This window comes from Daphnia pulex, chromosome 12, assembly GCF_021134715.1.
Source record: "Daphnia pulex isolate KAP4 chromosome 12, ASM2113471v1".
Classification (NCBI taxonomy): Eukaryota; Metazoa; Arthropoda; class Branchiopoda; order Diplostraca; family Daphniidae; genus Daphnia; species Daphnia pulex.
The window spans coordinates 1664236-1686191 of NC_060028.1; the positions used below are offsets into that span (position 1 = coordinate 1664236).

Consider the following 21956-nt stretch of genomic DNA (forward strand, 5'->3'; position numbering starts at 1 on the left):
CGAGATAAAAAATACCCGATCAGGCGATAAGACGAGTGTGGCGTCCAGCACGTAAGTTGATCTAGAAATATTCAAACGACAGTTGGGTTTTGTGTCTGTCTCTCCACTAAATCCTCATTGATCGAAACGTTCGATTCCCATCTAAAATTTGGTCGAATATAATTGATTCATTTGATTCATTTAGTACAAGCGCCATTTCATCAAGTGTTAAACTGATTCGTTGCGGAGGAAAATGGACGAGCGGAATACTGGATTAGGTTTCCTCGTTATTCTGGCCCTGGCTTTAGTCCTACCCGCCACATCGGATGTGACGTCATCTTACGTCACTCTGACCAGAGATGGCTACCAAAACGTTGTCGTTTCCATCGAAGAAAACTCCGGATTTGCCAGCTGCCAGGAGGGACTCGACACCGTCAAGGTAAAAATGCGGTTGCCAACTGATAAGGGTATAGCATACACTAAACAGCTTTGCCAACCCTCGTGCGTTATATGAGCAGGAAATGATTCGAAACACTTCCAAGAGCTTCGCTCAAGCCCTGGAACGGCCGGCTTACTTCGGCAACGTCACCATCATCTTTCCCGACTCCTGGGCGGCCGATCCTCTTTGCAGTTCGCTGCTGACGTCTGCCAATGTCAGCGACTTGCCGTGGGCCAGGAGTCACCGCGCCGACATCCGGATAACGCCCGATCACCCGGTCTTTGGATGGCAGCCGCACTCGTTCCAGTACGGCCGCTGCCAACAGTCCGGCCTCCCCATCAATGTGCCATCGTCATTTGTCACTAGCGACACCGTTTTATCCAAAGGTAAAAAAATTAAATAAAATTTTTTTTCCCCCGAAATTCCCCGTGGTGTTGAATGAGTTAAAAACCTATGATTACGTAATTTTAGGAATGAGAATGGCTCGAGAATGGGCTCATTATCGTTACGGTGTGTTCGACGAGGGCGGAATGCCAAGCGACCAACGTCACCCGTCCGGTTATTTGACGTACCAAACAGAAAGTTCCGACAAGATTTTGCGACCCAATACTTGCTCAGACCTCAAAACGCCCGCCGGAAGCTGGAGCAGGTACATTCATGCATTTTCTATTGTTAATGAATGATGATTTTAAAATATTGAAATTAATATGAATTAATTTGTTGTAGTGATAATTGTCAATCGACTACAAATGTGAATTCCACTTGCGAATTCGTCGCTGATGTCAACAATCCGGACATCCGGTCTTCGCTGATGTATCGCCCGGATTTGGATCACGTAATAATTTTTACAAGCGGGAGAAACCATCTATTTTGAATGCTGTAAAAAAAGTTGAAGTTCTGTTGTCTGCCTGTAGATGGAGAAGTTCTGTATCAAGGAAAATCACGACGACAGCGTGCCGAGCAAACTCAGTTATCACTGCGGTCGTCTAAGCGCATCCGAAGTCATTTACAAGCACTCTGATTTCAAGTAAGAAAAAAGAACTTTTTAAACACTGTCAAATAGAATCAAGAATTTTGTGACAATTTTTGAATTATTTAAATTAAAGTCCCGTAGTCCCGCCGGCTAACACTTCGGCCGACATCACGTTCAACGTTATCCAGAACCCGTTCAGCGGCTACCACGTCGTCCTGGATATGGCTTCATTCAAAGACGCGAAATCGGTAATCGAATTGATTTGATGCCTTAAGCGAATTCACTTGTTATATATGTCGTTTGCGTTAGTTTGAGACAGCCAGATCGTCTCTGACGCAATTCGTCAGCTTCTTTGCGGATCCCATTTGGCTGTCCATCGACGTGTACAATGGGTACAATGTCACCGAGTTGCAACCGCCAATTGTGCTGGACAGTCTCACCAAAATGGATTTGCTGTTCGAAATCGATAATTTGGAACATGTCACTGGCAGTCCCGACAAATTTGGCGATGCTCTGTCGAGAGCTCAATCGGTATAGATGTCAACTGTCAATCTAAAATGGGTTCGAAAATAATTCATTCGATTGTGTAACAGAGAGCCTATAGCGGGCAGGACGTCATCATTTTAACGGCCGTTCAGACTTTTTCAAGTCTGAGCACTTGGGTCAAGTCGTACGAAGATAACAAAGTCAACGCCCATCTCGTTCATTTCGGAGTGTCAACGACCAAAGTGGAAATCGCCCAGCTGACTCGTTATGGCAGTTCGAATTTCGTGCCGAATGTCATCAACAACCGCCATACGAGCGCCTACTCATGGGCGGTCAATACCCTCCAGTCCGTTTACGGGAAAACGAGAACTCACCGAGCCAAAGTCAATCAAATCAAATTTAAATTCTCTTATAAATCGATCAACTCATTTTTATATTTTGATTTGATTAGATTTTTGAGCAGTCCGTCATTCACAACTCGTCCTCCGACTTAAACAAGACGGGAACTTTTTACCTGGACAGCCCAGCGTCCAGGTTGCTGGTTTCCCTCTACTACCACGCCGATAACAATCCCATCAACGTCAAATCGTTCACCCTCATCCAACCGAACGGACTACGGAACGACACAATTGACTTCGCCATTATTATCAATGATTTCTATACATTTACCTTGGAATCTGCACTTGAACCACTTCCTCAGGTAAATTCGAATTTGAATTTCGAAAACTCTGAAATTCGCAGTGAAAACAAGTAATTTTTTATTCATTTAATTTTTATTTTCTTCGCAGGGTCTGTGGCGTTTTGAAATCATTTTTCAAAGAAGTTCCAGTCTGACGGATAAACGACTGGACATCTGGGCCGAGTCTGCCAATTCGTCTCAAATCCAGCTGCGGACGTGGAACAGCGCCCTGGATAACCAGCCGTTAGATTTCACTAAGGCGCCGGTCGGCCTCTACGCCCAGCTGACGCAGGACAGTAAGCCAATTCGAGGAGCCAATGTCACGGCCTTCGTCTACGTCAGCGACAGTACCGGATCGACTTCCAGTTTGCTGGCCGAAATTCCTTTGATGGACGAAGGAATTTCAGGTATAACCCCAAAAATTCCAGCAGCTGCATTTTTTAAATAATTTATGCCCTTATTCATCCCTTTATTATTAGATGTGACGTCCGGTGATGGAATCTATTCCGGTTTCATGACCAAGCCGTCGAATTCCTCTTTCTCCTATTCCGTCTATTACCGGGCTTACGGCGTCAACAGCCTGGCCGAGGTCGACAAAGGTAACCTAACCCAATTAATTGCCATTCGAACTGAAAACTTAATTTCAAACTTGTCTTCGTGTAGGAGTGTACAGCCGACAACCGACGACCGGAAGTATGATCCCAATGTCGGATCCTGTTCCGGCCGCCATCCAATTCAACCGTTTCGAATACGGGCCGAGCTTTCAATTGACGTCTGTTTCAACCAACGGAGTCGACCTGATCCCACCGCAGCGCATCACCGATCTGACCATCCTCTCATACGATTCGTCCAGCAGGACGGCCGTCCTTGGATGGACCGCCTCCAAAGACAATTACGGAACGGGCGATTACGGTCCGTGTTAATTTATCTCCTTATTAATTTTCCCAAATAAATACATCCGATTTTATTTTTCTATCCAGTCACTCATTACCGGCTGGAACGATCCATCGGCACACGAGAGACCGTAACGACGGACTATCCATCTCTGGCCATAGTGGACGGAACAGTTAATGTTACGGTCGAGGTGCCTTCCGTCAACGAGGGCGAGTACGTCAAGTACCGGGTACAAGGCCGGGACTCTTTGGTCAATTACGGCGAAGTTTCCAACGTCGTCTCGTTGGCCGGCCCGGCTCCTCCTAGCGGCGGATTATCCACGGCTGGACTGTGGGCCATCATCGGCACTTTCATCGCCCTGGTTGTCATCATCCTCATCATCGTCCTCATCCGCTGTTGCTGCCCAGTCGAAGCCAAGCGCAGAAAGCGACAGGCCCAGCGCAAGATGCGCAATCTGTTCTCGTCCAACGACACGGCGACCAGACGGGCGGAAGACACGCCGGTCACCAGGTACCAATCGCCGCCACCACCCGTCCAGTCGTGGACATCGTCGGACATGAAACGAGACGGAGGGGATCCGCCGGCCGTCAGACGGAAAAGCGACTCGTCGTCTTCTTCCTCCGACAAAGTCCGCCCGCAACAACAGCCGCAAGTGGAAGTCCGGCAGAAAAAAGCCAATCCGGCGCCGGGCTCCATTCAAGGCTCGGAGCGCATCTACTTCGGTCGAGATGACATTGATAGAATGACGACTGGCCAGCGCAGCGAAACTTATTCCGAAAGGTAAAAAATTGTAAATTTTTAAATTTCATTCCAGGTGAAGATTTTCATTTGCGATTATTTAAATTTTAAGAGGCACGGATGAGATGATCAAACGGGCACCTTCGATGGACTTACAACTGGCCACCATTTTGAGATTGAACAGCAGCAACATGTCGATCGAGCGGGCCGGACTGGAAGACAATTACGACGAGTAAAAATAAAGAAAACCAAATTAACATTTGAATTAATTTTAAATTCAAACTATTTTCGCGGGTATTTTTCGCAGGTCGGATGGGGCCCCAAAGCCGAGAGTTTACGAGCGGCCGTACAAGCCCAATCCGGTGTCCAGCCGGCCGGTCAGCAGCCAAGTGACTAGCAAAGGCTTCTCGTACATCCACGGCCCGAACAACAAGCCTCTGTCGCAGTCCGAAACCAATTTGTACTACACCGACGTGACCCTCCGTCCGCCGGTAGGCCCGTCCACCAAATCGTCGCCCACCAATTCCTACCTGTCCGTCTTCGCCGAGGTGAATTCATATTCAAATTGTCAAATTCATTCGTTATTTGAACGTTTTTGTCGCTTCAATTTTACAGCAGAGGGCCGATGGGGTCCATCAGCCGTCGTCTGCCCAGTCCAGTCTGGCCAGCACCCTGCGAGCCGGCCTGAGAGTCAACGAAGAGTGGCGGGATTCCAACAATATCATCTACACCGATCCTCGTTTCGACGGTATGAAATTTACTTTTTCCATTTCCCACCAAATAGAAAAATGGGCAAAATTTTAACCGCCGGTCAAAAGTGAAAGCTATCAGACGCATCTTGTTTAAATAATTATCAGGAAAAAAACCAGGTAAAAATATCTTGAGGCTATATACCACTGTGATATTTCCTTCCCTATTTTGGCAACGAAAATTATACACACGCCCGGCTAGACGGACGACGATCTATGCGCATAGTCTCATCCATACAGCGCAGCTTTATCTCAGATTGTTTCTTTCCCCAGCTATCTATTTAACGATGCCTGTGTGTGTATATACGGTTCGCCAAAGCTCTTGAAACATCTCCGGCCAACTTTCACATCCTTCATGGAAGTCTAAACAAGAGCCAGGGGAAAAATACGAGTCGCCAAATGTAAATAAAAAACAGTTCGTGGAAATGTCGCAGTACAGATTTGTTGACCCGCGCTGTGATATTATTTTAAAATTATTTTTCCAGCCGAAAACTGTATGGTACAACCGGTCGTGAAAGCTGCGGGCGGTTGTTGTTGTTGTTTGTCTGGAAAAAAGGCTGATACGATATCAGCTAAGTTGAAAACTCCAACCAGATTGGCTTATTTTTTGTTTTTTATCAAATGGATGGCGTCATCAGTTTATTTGATTTCATTTTCCACACTCTACTAGCTCTGATAACGCCAGCAGAGTTGTAATACAAAATTAACGACAACATGATGAAATTCTAAAATTTTTAATTGACAAAAACATAAAGGTCAATCCAACGGTCAGAGCAGCTTTGACCCCCAGTTGCATCCGGCCAACCAAATCGGTCTTCCGCCAGCTTTGCCAACTGTGCCGCCACCTAATTTCCCTCGAAGTGAGTGTTTATTTTTAGACGCATTTATTTTTATTTTTAGAATGGTTAAATTAATTAAATTAATTTCTATGTATATTAGTGTACAACTCGGATGCTGGATATGCGGATGACCACCGTTCCAGCCACATGTCAATGGATCAGTACGGAGTCGATCCGCAGAGAATGAGCAGGTCTTCCAGCAAACCGTCTTTGGTTTCGGCCGTTTAAACCTTTTGATTCAATTCTGAACAATAATTAATTTCAATGTTTTAATTTCAAACCCAAAGTATAAATACCCCAAAATCAATCAATTTACACGTGATTTCCCCTTACACATTAAACTTTTAAATTCGTGTGCGTCTCTGTATCGTCAATTTCTAATTAATCATCAGTACATAATTAATCGGTAAAGATATTTATTTTCATTTGCTTTATATTTGTATTGTGCTCTGCGGGAACTAGCCAGCGGCGATATCGAAACACACTCAAAAATGGGTGGGGGACTTTTACATACACGATGGCATCGTCCATTATTTTTCATCCGTACCGGAATGATGGGGGGGAGGAGAGGGGGAATGACAGTATATAGGAATATAATTCAAGGCGAAAAAAAAATGATGATGATGATGGATAAAAATAAACACCAATGAAAGAAACAAAACTTTGAGCAAAAAAAAAAAAGAAAAATTGGTCATACGTGAAGGACGAACCCGAGCAAAATAGTTAACAGTCGATGGTGTGGTGTTGGGAGAAAGATATATAATAAGGTTTAAAAAAAAAAACAATAGAGAGGAACGATCTCATTAATGTGGGAGAATAAGGACAATCATTTCATCACATTTAAAATAAGGAGCGAAAAACAAAAGAAAAACGGACCAACCAGAGAGAGAGAGAAAGAAAAAGTGTCCAGCATTCGGTTTGAACAAGAAAATACACGAAACTTTCCCAGTTACTTATTTAGTTTGCGTGTGTGTGTGTGTGTGTAACACGAACACACACACTCTCGCCCCGAGTCTTATTTTTAGATCAAACCAGTCACGGCCGTTCTGCGGTCACCACCAGCGGCCAAATGAAAATTAGTCGCGGGTCCGTTTGGCTTTTGTTTTTGTTTTTTTTCTTTTCTTGTGTTCTACTTCACCCGATTCCCTTGTACCGATTCACATTACACCAGTTTGCTTTAACTGCACGTCACTTTCAAGCCACTAAAAAATGAATAATATCTTTAAATTCGAATCGCAGGGAATTCGGTTATAGCAAAGAGAAGAAAACAGTCGATGATTTTGATGATTGTCTTATGTAACTTTTGGCACACGACAGCGGTCGAGTCGGAATGGAGGAGAATTAACCCACGAAATATCATGAAAGAGCCACTGAGTTTTTGGAAGACTTATTTTTCGATGATAGAAATATTAAACCCCCCCATAGTTTCATAATAATAATAATGAATTCAATATTTGAAGGACACTAGTTATAAATTATTAGGCACGCGCGACGACACACTGATTGAATCTCCGTATAGCAGAATCATTCCTTCCACTAGACTTCGATGTGAACTCCTCTATTCGAATTTTCGAATTTTTCCCGCCACTATTTCCGCGCGGGAAAATTCAATTCACGACGATTTCACGAGAATTCCTCTTCGACGCAAGTGTGGAACGACGCCGTGTTGCTGGCCCTCGAGCGGTACGAACCGAACGACATGACGGTGGCAAACGACGTCCCCGTCCCCGCTCTAGATCTGTCATCAAATTAATTCAAAAATTAATTAACCATTTTCAAATTTTGACATTTGAGATTTTTTAAAAATTCACCTGGAAAATCCCGGAGCGTCGATGGCCGAGCGGAAGGATCCAGCCGGCGACGGCGGGAACGAGCCGACGATCGATCCGTAATCGGTGAACGATCCCATTTCATCTTCTTCTGACTGGCCAACGCCGTCCGAGCGGTAAGGGCCCAGGGACCCGATGTATCCCGTGCTGCCGTAACTATTTTGTCGAACGGCTAAAGAATAAAAAAAACCCAAATTTACACATTATAATTACATTTGAAATTATATCATGGTTTAGCCTGCAACAAGGTTGAACACATTTTCGTTTTATAACTGTAAAAAAAATTCAAAAAAAGATTTACATCACGAAATGTTACAGAATTAATAAATTGGCGGAACCGGTGCAACCGGTTTCAGTACCGAGGTGACCCCAGAATTAATTTGATTCTCTTGCGAGTAGACTTTCAATGTCAAATTTCTTATTTTATTTTTTGGTTTTAAGTTTAACCGCTATTATATCGATGTGTACCAGAGGCTCAGGTAATATAATTTGTGTGCGGGGTCAACGTTTTTCGTCCTTGGACCCTGTTCCGTATTTGAAATCAATTCCCCTTTCACTTTGGCTGAACTCCTGGCCAGCAGCTGCAGCCTGTCGGGCACCTTTTTTTTCTCTTTTACCTGAGCTGTTGTTGTTGAACTGGATGGACCAAAGCGGCCGTTGTCCCAAGGCCAGCAGCTCTTGTTATTCTTTAACAAAGGCCAGAAAAAAAAAAACGGATAGATGTCCAGTTCTTTTTCTTATTTGATTTTTGACCTTGCAGCTATATCGTCTTGTTTATGTTTCCTTCTGACCTTGGTGAATAACAGCTGAGACTTTTGAAATCATCTCACACTTCCGTGGTAGTCCCGAGCACGGACGAACGGCCTCCGACGAAACCAAATCGATAAACTAAATGAACTAACCGATGATACGGGAACGGAACAAGTTGCTGGCCAGCATGGTGGAGGAGTTGGAGGAGTTGGAGGATTTTGGGCTGGCAAACTCACCGGCAGGTCGGACGTCCGTTTCCATGCTGATGACCGACACTTGAGGAGCCACTGGGTGGTGATTGGGTCCGCCGTTCATCCGTCCGCCTGTGGCCGAGTTGAGTTCTTGGCTCTTGGATTTCTTCCGCCGGAAGTGCATCCAGATGCCGAAGCCGATGAGAGCCGCCGTGATGAGCGCCGCCGCTACGATGACTCCGGCCAATTCAACTGCGTCACCATCAAATTTTTTTGAAAAATAATAAAAATGTTATTTTTTTAAAATATTTTCAGTCGTTCCACTTTGAACATTTTAAGCGACAAAGCCTTTTCCATTCATTTTGTTATTTATTTTTTATTTTTTCCAACCCAAGAATTGATAAGGAGAAAGTCGACACGTACTAAATATATAACGGGAATAATAGGACACTTGATCACGCGGGACCCCGTGCGTTTTCCACTTGTTTCACCAAATTGAAACGGAAGAAGTGTCAGCTGATTTAGCACAAATTAAACCAATCGGCCCCATTTGTTTCTTCTCCGCGGACATCCCCCCAGGATTGAAATCGACAGAGTTTAACCAACTAACAACCAAAAAGGTAAAATCACTTTCAGAGAGTATATAACCTAAAGTAGGTCAGCACCTATCTCTCTCTCTTTCTTTTGCTACTTTTGAATTGTTTGAACGTATTTCTATACAGTCCAGTCGTGCACCACTCTTGTATTCTCTCTCCTCTATTCGAATATCCACTTAAACGCATATAAGGGAGGCCATCCATGTTTGTAGTTCCCTTTTCTTCTTCTTCTTCTTTCGTTCCGCCATTCCACTACCATTCGCCTTTCTGAAATTTCTGTTTTTCCCATCTGCTTTTTTAAACCTGGCGCGCACATAAGACCCGGACTCAACCCCCTGGAAACTAGAAACAAACTCTCTCGGCGGCCCTCTCCGTGTTCAAGGTCGGACGAAAGGGAGAGAGTGCCGTGTTGCGGTCATATCCATCCGTCCGGATGAAAAATAATCAAAAGAAGAAGCGCACCTTCTACAAAGACACGGAGGGCCTCCATAGAGATGTGTGAAGAAATAGTCAGAAGAAAGAAGAAGAATAAGAAAAAGAGATATTTACCTGGACTGAGTTCGTGAGGCCCGGCTGTTGTTGGCTCCAGGTCTAACCTTGAGGCGGTGCTGGTGAAGAAAGGGTCGTCGCCGCCGCTGCCGTTCACGCCCAGATGAATAGCGGCAGCGTCTGGAAAATCCCGAAGAAAATAAAATAAAAATAAAATGAAATACAAAATACAAAAAAAAAAAGGCCATGAGAACAACACGCGTCGCGTGAGTCTATAAAATACATCCGCTAGGTCGGACATGTTGTATTGATAACGTCAGCGTTTTTATTTTTTTAAAGTGTCTTTGACCGTTAAATCGGTCGTGTAACTAGATCATATGTGTATCTAGTCCGGCCCAGATAGGCAAAGTCTTAAAAAAACAAATGAATAATTTCGCTTTTTTTAAAACATTTGAAATTCCCGCTGAGAAGAAGAAATCGAAAAATTCAAATTTTTTGGGGTTGGTGGGTGAGGGAAAACAGTTTGATGCAACTTGCAACTCAGCGTTGAAGGTCGATTTCGATTGACGTCACGCGCTGCAGTCCCGAAAATAGAAACAAAAAACCACCAGAGGGCGCAGCACATAACTTTTTTGCCCACATGACGCAAGAACGTGAAATATGTGAACGCGAACATAAAAAAAAAAGTTGCTTGTTATTACCATCGAGTTTGACTTTGGATGGCCTGTCGGCGAACGATGACGATGAAGATCCCGCAGCGCCGGCGGCCAATTCGACCAACGCCAAATGGGCAGACGGTTGAAGAGCCGAGTGTTCCATGACGTCCGTTCGATTCGATTCGATTTCAAATTTGGCGCGCGCACTTGTGTTGTAAAACGATGATTATTCCGCGGATGATAAATTTGATCGAACGGGTTCTCAGTAATAACGGCTACGGCTGCTGGCAGACGAATCCACTACGAGGTCGCATTGCGAACTTGCGGGGTCAACCACTTCTCGTCTCGTATCGCTATCCGATAATGAGACAAACAACCAAACAAACACGGACGTACACAGCGCCAAAGTTGAAATGAAACTGCGCTGCTGATGACGTTTGAGATAGATTATTATTCCGAAATGTTGTTGGTCGATTCGCCCTGTCAACAGAATCACGTGAAAGAACGAAAGTTAGTTATTTTTTTCTTAAATTCATTAATAGCAAATAGAAAATGACATGAGAAATATTCAGTGTTAGCACAAGCACAAAATGTCGAAAAATCTGGAAACGGGAGAGCTGGACACATTTTTTGATGGAAAAACAACGCAATCGATAGATGAGGGTCCAGCGAGAGCACCGTCAAGTGAAAGCCGGTTTTTATGATTTTCGATTGTTTGCTGATTTATTCATCAACATTTGTTTCTTTCGTGTTGGCAACTCCGTAATCTATTAACCAACTTCTTCTCACGTTAGATTGTAAATCTCATCCAACCGAATCAAATGAGAAATAACCAAAAGATAAAAGATGAGCCAATCTCGGCAATAGCTCAGCTGTTGGCAAATGGGCCAAACCAAAAATATTTTCCAAAGAAACTTACAACAATAGCAACTCGTTCGGGAGAGAAAATATAAAGAGATTAGATTATAAACGATAATAATGGCCAGCACTTGTACGAGTTCGAAAAATTGGATTGGGTGCTGTCAACGTGAACGTAACTAACCCTTTTGACACTGCTGTACAGTTGTTGTTGCCGTCTGCTGTGTGTCAGATGGACGAGAAAATCAGTCGACCGTTGGTTGTTGGCAAACTCTTTGGCAACTCGACGGTAATGCAATTAAAACTATACAAGCATACACGGTGTATAGTGAATTTTAACACACGAGGTGCTGTTGGCCAGCTGATAACACAAGAAATGACGACGGGTGACTCAATGCTGGGCAAGGTGGTAGTCGCACGTAGAGGGAAAGAGAGAGTCGCGGGAGAGAGACTGGGCGTGTGCTATAACTACACCGACCGACCGACTCGACTGAAATTCTCCAACTGAATGGCGATGAAATGCCGAGCGCCACTCGACACGGGGAACCCAGTTCTCTCTCTCTCTCTTATTCGACTCTCCTTTTCTTCGTTCCATCATCAGACTTTTCTCTCATTCTCCTTCTTTTCTTATAGACGTGCGTATTATACGACAAAGCAGACTCGGCGACAAGCCCAAATCAAAATTCGGTTGTCTGGTCGAGTCTATTTTTTATTTTACCTGCGCTTGTGCGCACAGGTGAGCAGGTATTCCGGGTGTAGAGCTCAACTAAAAGCTTGAAATTTTTAAATCTTTATTTTATTTTGGGGATTTAAAAAAATTATAGATCGATATTAAAGTTAACGTAATACTCGTGGGAATCCTAAGAGGGTATATACGGAAATTGGCGGGAAATTTAAAATAATAAAATCTTCTAAATCGAAAAACGAGGTAATATTTCAAGGCGTCCGCCTTGATTGTTTTATGAACAGAAATCGGAGAGGAGAAACAAAGAAACTAAGCAAATTGATGATGAAGAATGCAGAAAAGCGGAACGGGCGGCGGCCACGGAGAGAGAGAGAACGAGAGAAATGAATAAACCAGTAAGACCGATACGCGACGACGTCGGACACGACGACGAATGTAGAATATAAAAAGCCCAGAAAAATAAAAATAAAGAAAAAAAAGGGAAACTTTCACTCTCTCGGATTATTATTATTGCTGCATATACATATACACTGTCGCTTGTTGCCCGTATCTTTTTCATGCCACACGTTAAAAAAAAAAAAAAAAAAAATTTAAAATTGGGAAACCGAATGATTTCGACGTTGGTTATACTAAACCAGAACGCGCATCTCTTTCTAATAACTTTTCCCTGCAGGTATGATAATTCTCACATCGCCAAGTTGGTTGCGCAATTGACTTGCATTGCTTTTCCTATATATTTATTATTATACATTAAATCTGTTTTCTTCTAACCCCAATCAGCATTTAATTCTTACTATCAAAAGCGCTGACTAATTCTCAATAGAGTTGTTATTTTCTGACACAACAACCTCATTTATTTTTATTTCTGTCTTGTCCTTTTTCGGGGGATAGAGGGAAAAACGTCACACAGCAGGATGTAGCCTAACACACGTAACAATCAGCGAAGGATATTATTTATTATTTTAGCTCTGTTTGACTATAAGCAGTAAGCACTTCGGACTGAATGACGGCGAGGGAATTGAGGGCGAGGTCGGTCACTTTCTCATCCACGATTTTTTGTATTTCTTTTTTTTGACTCTGTATAGTCTGTGTACATACGTGCAAAATCATACCTGTATACAGACTAAGGTAGGTAGGACTGTTGTGTATATTATCTATCAGATTAAAAATGAATGCCGCCGTATTACCCAGTTGGGAGACCTGTTCCTGGCACTGCCATTCCCAAATGAGATCGTGGGGTATTATGTATACATATAACTATGACAGCTTATAATTCAAGGTGATCATTAATTCCTCTTTTGTATTTATTTCTCCATATTTTTCAACGTCTACGAATTATATTTTTTTGCGTCATCATTTATCCAGGCTGCCCATTATTATAGCGTAATAGGACACACACCGGTCATTATTGTGTGCCATTTCCATCATCGGCCGAGTTTCACTTTCCTTGGGGACGTGATGACACGCAGTCGGCCAGCATATCGGTCATGTCCAGTAGAGAGTATATAAGCGCTCAAAACTAATAATTAACACAACCAACAACAACAACAACAACTAACAAAGTTAATAGGGCTGCATTGCAGCCAGCCAGCCATCGATATGAAATACAAACACAAATGTGGAAAAAGGAAAGAACGCAAACTTCCCTACTTGCGTCGAGAGAGTGAAATCAGGTTTACGCGTGCAACGCTCACGCGCTAGCGGTTTTTCGCAGTTCACAACGTGAACGTGATTAGCGGTTTCCAGTTTTGTTATTTTATTTTATTTCATTTTTTCCTTAGCCAGCCGGGGAAGGTGGGTGGGTATTATGTCGATCAAGGCCGCCCTTGCTGCTCTTACACACACACACATATGTGGAACACGCGCAGCAGTGTACTACAGTCGAAAGCATCAGGAACAATAACCAGCGCAGCACACGGCTGAAATTTTCGGTTTCAAAATGTTTCCAGTCGAACCGCTGAGAGTGAAATCGTCCAAACTTTTTTCGCATATGATTTGCATCTGGTGAGATGATATATCGCCTGATGGTATAATTTGACAATTTTCTCATCATTTCCAATTTTTTTTTAACCAATTCAAATTTCCCGCTTTTTTCAAATCGCATTTCTAAAAAAAACCGCCAAGAGAAAATTGGCGATTTGAAATTTAAAATAAAAAAAGGGTTTCCAGTTAACCGTTTCTCGGTCATCTGAAACTGGTCAGCGGCCTCAATGGAAACGGATGTAGAGCTCAAGGTTGGACTGTTGGTCACACAGCAGCGCAGGGTCAACCGATCATTTCGGTATGCACGCACATACGTAACCTTGTCTTTGCAAATAAAATGGACTTCCCCATTTCGAATTTTACAAAAAATGCCGAGCCCTACAACAGATCCGCCTTGGCATATAAGGCGACCTCAAGGTGGTCCACTCTATGGTCCCCACAGGTCCCACAACATCAGTGAAGGGGACGAGATATACTACTTTGCAAAGGGGGGTGCTCAGGGGGGCTGGTCTCTCATGTGTGTAGGTGAGTGGGATGAGGATATTAAATAACTAAAGAAATAATAGAAGAAATCTCCCAACGATTAGGACAGGTCAGGTTCTTTTTGTGTTCGGAAAAATAATAAAAAAATTCGTATTTCGTTTTCTATTGTGTCTATAGCAAACGTCCTTGGCCCATACTGACGGCAAATAGCCGGAATGTGTTATGGTAATAGTTGTATTTATTTTTAAATAACTAGAAAGGAGAGGGAAATCAGTTATTTTTCACACAATGTTATCCGAGACGTTTACTTTGGGTTTTTTTTCTTTCTTTTAAAAATAATCAAAATAAAAAGGACAATTGAACTTTCGACATTGCTGAACCATCTGCCTTATCCGTGTTATCTTTTAAAATAAACAAATGTCGTTGTTTAAATCTCACAGCCAAACAACACAACACACAATCTGCACACAATAGATTCCAACCTTGGCGGCCATAATAAATGCGCGTTGACTGCTCGTGTGCGACGATAAGCATTTTAAAATTTCGCCCGTTTATAGATAAAAGAATTAAGAGAATTAAATCATATGAATAAACCATTATAAGCCATTTTTAATTCGTTTATTCATTTCTTTCTTCCGGAAAATAATAATAAGGAAACGACGAACTCGGAAGCGAAGGCCAGCGTCGAGACGAAGATGCCGATGCCCAGCAGGTAGAATGGCCCTTGCAGATTCGTCAGCGAGAAACTGGCCAAGGCCGTTTTGTTATTTTTCCCATCCATCAGCACGGAGCGTCTGCCGGCCGACGGTTGATTCGAATAGGAGCGGTGGTAGTCGACCAGCCCGGCTTCGATGAGCCGCTGGAGCACCGAATCGACTCTGGGCTTTAACGGCGAATCCTTTTGGAGGCCGAACGACGAACGTGTGGGGAAAAGTCTTTCCTGCATGACGTGCAAGTCCAGCGTCGTCTGCTCCTGATTGTTCATCAAATAATTCAAACTGTCCAGCGACGAGTCGACGGCCCAGTGGCCGGTCTGCAGCAAGTCCAGCATTTGACTCATGTTGTCGGTCGTCCGCAGCTGGTGGCCCAGCTGGCGACGGAACGGGTCCGTCGAATTGATCAGGACCGTTTTGTAGAAATCGGAGAACATCATTTTGTTGAGCGGACTCTCCACCAGCTGCTGGATGGTGTTGACGGGCTGCTGGGCGAACGGATGGGTCAGGAATGAAATCAGGCCCGAGCGGTAGACGGTCGAAAGGATGGTGGCGGCGAAAAGCCACGACCAGATGAGAAAGAGGCTGGCCGACGAGGCCTTTCCGTCCGGGAATCGAGGCTGCTGGATCCAAAGCAGCTGGCCCAGGGCGAAGAGGAACGAGGAGCCGAGGCTGGCCGATCGATTGGGCTGAACGAACATGGCCGCCAGTCCGGCAGTGACGAGGGCCAGCGAAGCCAAAGTGGCTAGCCAGGTTTTGACGGAGAACGGCAGAACGACGGCCATCCAGCTGGCCAGCGGCTTGGGGCCCGGCACGACGAAACAGTCGTAGTCCATCTTGTAAATTTGACTGTAGCTCATGTGAGGCAGCCAATTTCGTATGACGTACAAATCGCCAAAGGCCAAATCGACCTCTTGTCGCGCCAACATGCCTCTGATTCCGGTGAAACGGACCGTTTGATTCCCGCTGGCCTTTGGCTGTTGGTCCGTCACCACTATTTCGCCCCACATTTCGTTGGCCGGCGCTACGACGTAGTCGAATGTGAAATTCAATGCGTCGGCTATCAGTTTCATGACGGACGGCTCGATCCCGTCCACCGATAAGGCGACCTCTGAACTGATGTTGGACGGGCGGATCACGACGGCCGGCGGATGGTGAAGCGTCGCCACTTTGAGATGCCGCCCGGATAATTTAAACGAATCAACCGGATAACTTTGGTCGATTTCTGGATGCTGTTGAATGACGACCCTCTCTCGGCTGACGGACCATCTCAGAATTTGTGTCAAGTTGCTGGACTCGATTAATAAAAAGATTCGCTCGTTCCTCAGCTCTTGTAAGAAATTGTCGCCGGATTGGCGGGTGGAATTGCTGATGGCCACGATCAATTTGTTGAGGTGAAAACAGTTGCGCAGTTGGCGGTAGATTGACGGGAGCTCGGCCGTCCGGTTTCGGAGGAGAACAACAACAGCGTCGCTACAGACGATTTCTCTCAATTCTGGCCAGCAATTTTCGCGATGAGGTAACAGAGTGACGGGTCGATTCAACCTGTTTTTCAGCAACTCGTCCAGCACAAATTCTTCCTTCTCTGTCCGTTCTTGGCCAGGAAGGGCTACAATTATTCCTGGACAAGTGGAATTTTCGGAAATGTCGAGTATCACCTCAACGAGTTGCTGGGCCATCGTCGACGGGTTGACGGCCAAATAAATGAATAACCAGCGAATTAAAATCATGGCGAATAATAACAAAAATTCAGGAAACAGGTCCGTGTTAATTAATGGTACACCGAGAGGACTAACACGTCCGTTTTATAGCTTTCTGAGCGCTGCGCATATGTTTGATGGAATAAATGTCAGGCTTTTGTTTGCTGGACATGCGTGAAGAAGAAATGGCAATTGAGTAAAAAAGGCGGAATAAGAACTTATCTTGAATTATTTATCAACTGCGTACACAAGTCGGTAAATAAGGTCATATGCAGAATGCGGAATAAACAAGGACACATTTTTTTGTTTTCCGTTTCGTTCAATAGTTGTTGGTTATTCCGTGCAGCGAAACAAAACGACGAACGCAACACGATCGATGGCCGAATATAAGACAGAGAACTGCGTAGTACCTATAGAGAATGCTGAGTCATTTTATACTCAATTCCAATACAATAGTAATAATTTGGTAGGAGGGATCTTCTTCGTGAATCTTTCATGACTTCTCGTTAAATTTCGGTCACGGTTGACGCATTTCATTGTAATTGGGAGAGCATATACGCTGGACAATACATAAAACACAAGTCAAACGTATCGATCTGCTGTATAGGGACCTATCGTAGGGAATGTCAGAGAAAAAGAAAAGTGATTTGGAACTAGTAGAATTCTTAACAAATTCAGTTGTAAGAGCGAATTACTCCGTTGCCTTTTCACCGATTCTTTCTCATCCAAAGTGAAAGTTTTGAAAATGGTGGAAATAATAAAATACAGGCTATACAAAAGCTATATACAATTATTATAGGGATAGCCAGGAAGAAGGTATAAAAGCTCTAAAATAGGGTTTAATGTTTTTTTTTTGTAAAAATAACTTCTTCAACAGGGAAAGTGAATCATTAAAAAAAAAGGTACTTTCTCTCGACACACAATAAGAATAATTGCGCCAGCGGACCATAACCAAAAATATAGGCCTAATTAATTATCAACCACATTATGTCTGCCAGATTATATAGCTACTGTGTACACGCAGCTGACTCACACAGATGACAGATGAATCATCCGTCTAGCGCAACAAAAAATAAACCATAATGACAAAATGTAAATATAACAAAACGGACACTCTGTTTAGCGCTCTGGGCTTCCGTGTTGATGATAGTATATGACGCATAAACCCGCCACTGAATTATTTGCACTTTAGCATTTTTCATTCATCAAATGTATAATCATTTTTTCGCAAAATTGTGCGGATATAGGGACGGAATTTGTATAGGATCTTGGACTATATAATTGGCGCGCACAACGTCAAATGGAAAACAAGTAAATTATTAAGCGAACTGCTATACAATTGCGAGAGCCTATGCACTTTTATATTTCAGTGCGTGAAAACTATACATAATTGTGGGTTTTCTCCCGTTTATAGCGGTCGAAGCGGAGGCGAACAATTGTTGCTTTACCCACACATCCGGCCATTTCACTCCGCCAAGAGGTGGACGTTATACAAGTCTGCGTATGTATACATATACACACGCTGTATGCGCAGCAATTGCCAACAATAAAAGTGAAAAGCAGGAAATCGAGACTATATTTATATAGCAGATTGCTGTCGTTCGCTGGATGGCTATATGATTGAATAATCCAGGAATCTCTTCCGCTTTCTATATTTAGTATATAGTCGACCAGCGGGGAATATTATACATAGTTTACTGTGTCCAGCACGCACCATTTCATATCCCGTTTCTCCTACTCAAATGGAAGTTTATAAGGGCGATCGATTTCGACGGATAAATTAATTTCGCAGCCAAAAATGGGAATTTACAGATATCTCGTTATTTTGTCCTTAAATGTATACAAGGACGGCTTTCCAGTTCAACAATTCGACAAGTTTCGAAATCCAGACTATCCGCACGTACACGTACACAGTATATAATTGGCATTTGCGATATAAGAAAAGAATGGGAGAGCAGCTCATTTGCATGCGTCAAGTTCCTGGAGAACCAATTGATATTTAAAAACTAATCTCCATAGTATTATAGTGTAATGCGCATATACGTACGTAGTAGGCTATAACGCGCAATACAGACTATAGGCTATTATACATCCAGCGGAATAAAGACAATCTATCCATTGATTTCATTGCTCATTTATACCGTATTCAAATTGAGATGTAGCGCAGTTCTATACAACAGAAAATGGACAATGTTGGTCCCTTTGTTATCTGATAAAAACATTTCAGCTTTCACACAGATGGAACGTACACAAATCCGGTTTCGTTGCCCCTCTAAATATTCGATAAATAGACTCACCTGGAATAAACCAATCAAGTCAGTTGAAACAGTATACGAAACATTTTAACGTATTCCCGTCTACGTGCTGCCAACTACAGTATATAAATGGGTCTTTCACCAACATATCCTCAACGGCTGCAAACATTCAACCGCCGATTGGAACCGAGTCAACATGTCGAATTTGAAAGCGCTCCTGCTGGTTCTGGTCTTCTTTTCGCTGTTGCAGCTTGGCCGTGTCGCCGGGTCTTGGCGACTGGACGAGCGCCGAAAAGTGATGGAAGTCATTTCGGCCCTCAAAGAACCCAAATGTCCGGCGATTGTCGTCGTTTTCGACTCCTCCGCCCAACCGGATGACGCCGATGCCAACGATTTCCTGGTCGAAATGCTCGTCAAAGACTACCCCTATCCTCTGACGCTATTGGAGACCTCGTCCAGTGGCAGTCTCGACATTAGGCCGAAAAGTGAACTGGTGTGCTCTAACGTCGTCATCGTTTCCGACCAACCCAGGAAATTGCAATCGCTTTATCGCCAAGTCAAAGATCTTTATTACGTTCACACTGCGCTGGTCGTCCTTACACAGGGAACAACTCGGGAGATGGAAGCTGTCATAGTCGACGCCAAGAATGAAAATTTATTCGCCGTTTTGGAGAGACCCGGGCGGATGGTCGAGATCCGTTTTTGGACGGTCAACGATGTCGTCCATTCGATCGTGTTGAAACCTCGTCAGACTGTTAACCGGAAGGATCTGCTGCTCAACTTCAAAGGGAAATTGAAAGGTCGGAAGTTGAAAGTTGCCGCCATCGATAGCCGTCCGGCTTCTATCATCGACGACCAAACTTCGGCCATCACCGGAGTGGAGCCGGCCCTCGTCCAGCTCATGTCGCAGCATTTGGGTTTCACCTACGACTACGTGCAGGCCCTGCCCAACGAGATGTGGGGCGACGTCGTCACCCTGGACAACGGCACTTTGATTTTAACCGGACTTCTGGGCATTCTGGGACGGAAAGAGGCCGACATGGCCGTCGGCAATTTCTATCTCCTCCTCAAAAGAAAAGAGTTCATCGATTACTCGGCCATCTACAAGTTCAGTTACGAATCGTTTCTCGTCCCGGCTCCACAGCCCTACCCCAAATGGACGGCTCTCTTCTACCCGTTCACTGTGGCCACCTGGACGGCCACTATCGTCTCCACCGCCACGATAACCGTCATGCTGCGCTTCGTGGCCAGCTGGCAGCAGTCGATTTCGTCGTCGCGTGAAAATTACGTTTTTGCCAGTTTGCCATTCTGTTGCCTTTACGTCATTGGCAATTTGATGAACGTCCAGGTGCAGCCGCAGACCATAAACTCCAACGCCAATCGAATTTTCCTCATCTGGTGGCTGTTCGGGACGCTCATCCTGACGACCGGCTACCGTTCGGGACTGATATCTCACATGACCTTTCCCTTCACGCCGCCGCCGATCGACACGTTCCAGCAGCTGGTGGACAGTCCGCTGAAGAAAACGAGTTTCGGCGATTTCATGAAGGAGAACCTGCTGAACGCCACCTCGGAGACGGAGAGAATCCTGGGAAAGGAGATCATCGCCAGCTACAATTTCACGGCCATGTTCGTGCAGGTGGACTCCGGCCTGTGGGCCGCCGAGTCCAACGTCGAGAACATTCTCTACATGGCGGCCACCATGTACCCGACGACGGCGGCCGGACCCAAAGTTCACTTGATGAGGGACTCGATCATGCCGAGCGGAGTGGCCCTGGGTCTGCAGAAGAATTCCCAGTTGAAGAAGTACGTTGACAAGGAAATCCAGCGCTTGATTGAGACCGGCCTGGTCGACTATCACCGGCTGCAGTTCGCCAAGAACATGGACAAATGGAATCCGAAGACAAATAATAACAATTTGATTTCCTTTTCCCTGGACAATCTCCAGGGCGGATTCTTTTTGCTACTGGTTGGCGTCCTCATCTCCGCGATGACTTTCGCCGGAGAACTGTTGTCAAACCGAATGAAAATGCGCCGAATCTAAAATTCCCTAAATTAATAATTATATTTAATAATTATAAATTAGACGATCCTTTTGCTGAGTTCAACTTCTGAGAAGAAAATTGCTTTTCTTCTTTTTTGCTAATTTTCTTGAAATGCGATTAATTTAACAATGAGTCTACCACTCAATGAGGCTGCGGTTTGGGGGTTTTTGGGGTTTTCATTTTTTGGGAAACGGTGACTGAGGCATCGCAGCCAATCCCCAAATAAACCAATTTATTCGGAATTTTGCGGAAAACCGAATGCTGAAATCCGCGATTTTCTAGCTGTCGTAGTTTTTTAACGATTTAAGAAAAACTAAAGGGGCCGAAAGAGGCCCACCAGAAATTGTACAGTTTTTTCGAATTTTTGACATCAGTTTTCTTGAAAATTTTTACCGTTAAAAAAAACTAATTTAAAAGATTTTGCCCCTCTAAAGATATGATGATTCTCGCCCCGTTTTTCTCTCTGAGCTTTATTAGCAGAGGTATAAACGATTGAAAATCTTGGAAATTTAAAATTTTACGCCATTTCTAAGATTTTCGCCATGACAAACTTCATTTTCCATGCTATCTAGCGGCTGATTTAAAAAATGCGAGGGAAAATTCTTCTGAAAATATAAATCAACAAAATAAATACCAACTTTATACAACTTTATAATTGTTAAATTAAATTATTTTTGAAAGAATTCTAAATGGAGCAGTTGGACATCGTCTGGAAATCTCATTTGTGTCCAATAAGGGCCAATCAGCGTACAGCGTTTTAAAGAGGCTGTACGCTGATTGGCCCTTTTGGACACAAATGAGATTTCCAGACCTGGCAACGCAGGATGTCCAACTGCTCCATAGCCGAGAAGAATTTTCCTTGCATATTTAAAATCGGCCGCTAGATGGCGTGGCAAAATTAAGTTTTTTTATGGCGAAAATCTTTAGAAAATGGCGTAAAATTTTCT

General features: G+C 44.0%; 4 protein-coding genes across 6 annotated transcripts; 2 read left to right on the plus strand and 2 right to left on the minus strand.

Moving 5' to 3' along the window:
• Positions 1-20: 20 nt before the first annotated feature.
• LOC124209301 (calcium-activated chloride channel regulator 1-like) lies at positions 21-6077 on the plus strand. 2 transcript variants are annotated; one of them, XM_046607244.1, is made up of 19 exons: positions 21-51; positions 185-418; positions 498-804; positions 890-1067; positions 1145-1253; positions 1333-1445; positions 1525-1639; positions 1701-1922; positions 1985-2260; positions 2329-2577; positions 2666-2963; positions 3036-3155; positions 3220-3468; positions 3537-4230; positions 4301-4420; positions 4496-4736; positions 4804-4936; positions 5693-5797; positions 5877-6077. In XM_046607244.1, exons 2-19 carry the CDS (start codon positions 233-235, stop codon positions 6002-6004), a joined length of 3843 nt encoding a protein of 1280 aa, XP_046463200.1. In that variant the 5' UTR covers positions 21-51; positions 185-232; the 3' UTR covers positions 6005-6077. The 2 variants fall into 2 exon arrangements, with proteins under 2 accessions (XP_046463200.1, XP_046463201.1); XM_046607245.1 differs by having other exon boundaries at positions 40-418.
• A 1279-nt stretch (positions 6078-7356) lies between these two features.
• On the minus strand, positions 7357-11750 carry LOC124209302. Of its 2 annotated transcripts, none has more exons than XM_046607247.1 (6): positions 11330-11750; positions 10333-10767; positions 9692-9811; positions 8592-8798; positions 7588-7777; positions 7357-7514 (listed from the first exon to the last, which is right to left on the minus strand). In XM_046607247.1, the coding sequence occupies exons 2-6, from the start codon at positions 10448-10450 to the stop codon at positions 7400-7402; spliced, it is 750 nt and encodes a 249-aa protein (XP_046463203.1). In that variant the 5' UTR covers positions 10451-10767; positions 11330-11750; the 3' UTR covers positions 7357-7399. The 2 variants fall into 2 exon arrangements, with proteins under 2 accessions (XP_046463203.1, XP_046463202.1); XM_046607246.1 differs by having other exon boundaries at positions 8592-8810; positions 11330-11669.
• Positions 11751-14908: 3158 nt separating this feature from the next.
• Positions 14909-16770, minus strand: LOC124209304. The gene has a single exon (XM_046607248.1). The coding sequence runs from the start codon at positions 16737-16739 to the stop codon at positions 14919-14921; it is 1821 nt and encodes a 606-aa protein (XP_046463204.1). The 5' UTR covers positions 16740-16770; the 3' UTR covers positions 14909-14918.
• A 2390-nt stretch (positions 16771-19160) lies between these two features.
• LOC124209016 (glutamate receptor-like) lies at positions 19161-21008 on the plus strand. Its single transcript, XM_046606887.1, has one exon. The coding sequence runs from the start codon at positions 19161-19163 to the stop codon at positions 21006-21008; it is 1848 nt and encodes a 615-aa protein (XP_046462843.1).
• Positions 21009-21956: the final 948 nt, after the last annotated feature.